The 3,879-nt window shown below is 28.7% G+C and overlaps 1 protein-coding gene across 1 annotated transcript; it reads left to right on the top strand.

The window, feature by feature from the left end:
• Nucleotides 1-898: 898 nt before the first annotated feature.
• Nucleotides 899-3,666, top strand: LOC149056948 (uncharacterized). Its single transcript, XM_089223242.1, has 4 exons — nucleotides 899-986; nucleotides 1,738-1,767; nucleotides 2,291-2,326; nucleotides 2,781-3,666. The coding sequence occupies exons 1-4, from the start codon at nucleotides 899-901 to the stop codon at nucleotides 2,960-2,962; spliced, it is 336 nt and encodes a 111-aa protein (XP_089079368.1). The 3' UTR covers nucleotides 2,963-3,666.
• Nucleotides 3,667-3,879: the final 213 nt, after the last annotated feature.

The raw sequence follows: 3,879 nt of genomic DNA, 5'->3' as shown, positions 1-3,879 counted from the left end.
TAGCTAGGTTAAAATATTTTTATTCGAAACCGTTTTAATACCATTTTATATTTGAATAAATATTACTGTGAAACTTGTAAATTGATATTGTAATTTTTATGGTTTTGAATAAAATTAATACACTCGCTACATCAATTATTTTGAATTCTAAATAATCTGAGAACATATTTTCGGGAAAGGGTAGATAAATATTTCAATGGAAAACCGATGCTATGTTGTTTGGCATACCTATTGTGGTTGGTAACGATTTGTTACCAAACATAAATTTAATTCTGAACGGAAAAGTTTACACTCAGGTAAACTAAAATGTTTAAAACCGAAAAATAAATTAGATTTTAGGTATTATAAGTAAAAGGACGTTTTTGTTTAACGTTGAGTTTTGTAGTTTGTATACCAATACAAAAAATGATGCCTATACTAAACATCATTACTTCGCCAAATTTGTGAGAATTATAAATTCATCTTAATTTTTTTGACCTGAACTGTACCACACTAATTTAAAAATTTTCATTTTTAAGTAAATCGAATTAGATTAGTTTTTATTATTTTCAACCAAAAGTCACCTCATTTCGAATAATAATCGAATAACACGCATATTAAATCTCAAACGGCACGCCTCTGTTAGTCGTTATGAGAAGTTGTAACATGTACCTATTGTATTCTAGGAAAAATAAAACTTAATTACACAGGTGTTAAAAAATAAATATGGTTTTAACAAACGAATAAAAAAAATTTATTATTATTTTTTATGATAAACAAAAAATTAATTATTTATTGTGAACATTATTTCGTTTATGCGGGTGGGGGGAGGGGGCTTCGCTTATAAAAGACATCGAGAAACATTATTTTATTTTAATCATTGTTCAACGTTCACATTCTTTTCTAGTATTAAACCAAAATGCGTAGTTTAATGTTGATCACAATTATAGTTATTGCAATTTTAGTCACTATATCCCCTACTTTAGGTGATTTGGGGAACTTACGAAGTAAGGATCCTTTTTTGATTTAATATAATGATTTTATTTTGATTATTTTTTATTTTTTTTATGTTTAAACTGATATCAAACATAATTATAATATAATAACCTTACAGAATAATAAAATGTATGCCATAATTATATTTTATTTGTATAGAATATGAAAAAATTGTAAAAATTTTATATTTACGGATTTTTTTTTAATAAAAGACATTTCATTGATTTTAGAGGGACATAAAAATCTTCTGTACATCATATTCATATAAACTAATTCCGGTACATTATGCAGATGATTTGTTATACTATAGTTGTTAAAAGGTAGAATAACGTATATAAAATTATCGAACTGATATGGTTGAAATTAATAATTTTTTAGTATGTAATAATTATTCAATAGTAGTAATTTGTAGTAAATAAATAATATAATAATGGCGAATACAAATGTATTATTTTATTTTTAGTTTATTGTCGTAGTAAGTTTTGTTATTATTAATTAATTTGTATGATATTCTTTATGATTAAAACAATCAAAAGGTTGATATATTAAGAGTTATTTATATTCTTAAATTACAGTTTAATATCGGATTGTTAACATAATATAAACAACCACTTTTAATATTTATTCAGTCTTTTGTTCTTCAAATTAGATTTAGTTGCCCTATGCAAATGATTCATTATAAAGATTGATGACTCATTAAATAAACTAACTGTTTATGTTACTCGAGCGTATTTTTATGAGTAAAATTTTAAAATTTTATAGCTTTTCTAACAGCTTATTGTGGATTTCAGGGTAAGATTATTTAATTAACAGACTAATAAGTGATTTTATTTATATTACATGATTTTTAAAAAAATATGTAAGACATATTCAAATCATTGTCTATTGTTTAATAGATTTTAAACATAAATTATTTTGGTCATTCAATTTTACTAAAGACCTGGAAATAAATTTATCATTAGAATATAATATATACATTTTACTAACTGCATTTAGTATTTATTTTTTTCCGATTTCTTTTCTGGCCAAAACATGTCTATGTTACAATAGTTATCTTGTTATGTATTTACGAAATATTAGATATGTATATACTAATAAAAACTGACGTTATGTTATGAATCTGTTTAACCAATTAGCACTATTCCTATTCAAACGAAATTCCTACCGCGTCATTGTAACAACTTATAAAAAAAAAAAACTATTTCATTGTACGTATCTTTTACTAGTTTATTGAAAAAATAATGCTATAAATATAGCAGATTTTATATTAGTGTTTTTGTATATATTATATAATACTAAAATAATACAATTTCAGATAATAAAACAGATTACGTTAAATGTGATAATCAAAGTATGTATTTTAAACTGACTAATTAATATAATATATCTGTGATATCTTTTATAATAAATATTTATCTAGTCAATTTACATCTATTAGATATCACTATCTGCATAAATTACACTTTTCTGATGAAAAAGTTATTTTAAATGTTCAAAGACTCTAGCAGTTAATTAAAAAATGTTAATTGAACACTTAAATATGTTGGTGATGAAATGAGAAAACTCCAATTTCTTTGGTATCATAAGCTTTTATTTGCTTGCTTTTTTTTTTCCAATGAGTATCCTCCCTAATCTCAAGAACCACTGCTAACTTAAATTATATGCCAATTGTCAAACCTCCTTATTGTGCATACCTACCATACTGGTGGTATTTGTACACATAACGGGGTACGGGGCCGATCGTCGTCGGTACAAGCTTGGTATTCCAAATTTATAAATTAAATATTCGTCGGACTTCTTTTCAGTTGGCTGTCGTCTCGACGGTTTTTGTTCCCAGGCGTCATCGTCGGCGGCTACGAGGTCTGTGTGGGCACGTTGCGTCCCGCTGCGGGTACAAGTCGCCGTTTGGCGCACGCTTCGGCGTAATCCGGATCTCGTCCAAAGAATGATTGGTTTTGTTAGCACCGTCGCCGACTGTCATATATGACGGGATTTTCGGTCGGACGATACACCCACGTTAGTTTTATCGTGGCTGTACCTATATTGAACGTCGGGGCAGTTGGTCCTGAAAAGGACCGGTTTCAAGTCGTACCGATGGTACGTGGATCGCCGTCCAGCGGTGGCGTCAATCACACGCCGAGCACGTTCGCTAAGATGTGAACACAACATAGTAATCGATTAACCCTGATCGATGTGATTGGTGGCAGGACTGTGTGAAAGTGCCAGGTAGACAACTTAATTGCACCCCAGGTTGCCGTGAGAAAAGTTGTCTAATAATATGTCGGCCGTGGTCACGGAATCACTGTCATATACGTTTGCTGTCGACGGTGGTTCTTGTAGTTGTCTGCACATTGCAGTCGCAATACTGCAAGACGCAAGTTTCTCGGCTTCGACGATTATAATATAGTCTTCTGAATGGTTGGACGTTAGTGTGGTTAGTGACAGCTATTAATATTAGTATTAAATTACAGCAATAGGTCGTCAACAAAATGGTTAACGAACTTCCGATTTCACTCACAATGACATTCAGGCGTAACTACAAACATATCTATTTAATATATGAATTCATATAACAGTTGAATTTTAACACAGAATGTTGAACGTTATCCGAATAACCTTATGATAATATTGTCTTAATTATATACTGCAGATAAGCCTAAAAATGTAGTAATAAGTATGAACTCACCTGTTCCTTTTCTAGCTTTTTGTAACTACTAAAAAATTATTTATAGCAGTAGAGATTAAATGATTTATATAAGAATAATCCTATTAATAAAAATAAAAACAAACATAGGTAACAAAAATATATATCAATATAATAGAGATTAGTACCTATCTAAAATATTCGTATGTAGTATTTCTAAGAAGGTACCTATATTGCTTTACTATTATATATTTATAATA

This window comes from Diuraphis noxia, unplaced genomic scaffold (genome assembly GCF_037042655.1).
Source record: "Diuraphis noxia isolate RWA-SAM2 unplaced genomic scaffold, SU_Dnox_SAM2 contig0003, whole genome shotgun sequence".
Taxonomy (NCBI): Eukaryota; Metazoa; Arthropoda; class Insecta; order Hemiptera; family Aphididae; genus Diuraphis; species Diuraphis noxia.
The sequence above is the reverse complement of the archived record's forward strand: the minus strand, read 5'-3'. Positions and strand labels throughout refer to the sequence as shown.

What these genes read in the sequence shown, in the direction of transcription:
- LOC149056948 (XM_089223242.1), top strand. Translation starts at nt 899, where the DNA reads ATGCGTAGTTTAATGTTGATCACAATTATAGTTATTGCAATTTTAGTC. An exon ending in AGCTTATTGTGGATTTCAGG is followed by an intron (nt 1,768 to 2,290) that starts GTAAGATTATTT and finishes ATACAATTTCAG; the next exon opens with ATAATAAAACAGATTACGTT. An exon ending in CGTTAAATGTGATAATCAAA is followed by an intron (nt 2,327 to 2,780) that starts GTATGTATTTTA and finishes ACTTCTTTTCAG; the next exon opens with TTGGCTGTCGTCTCGACGGT.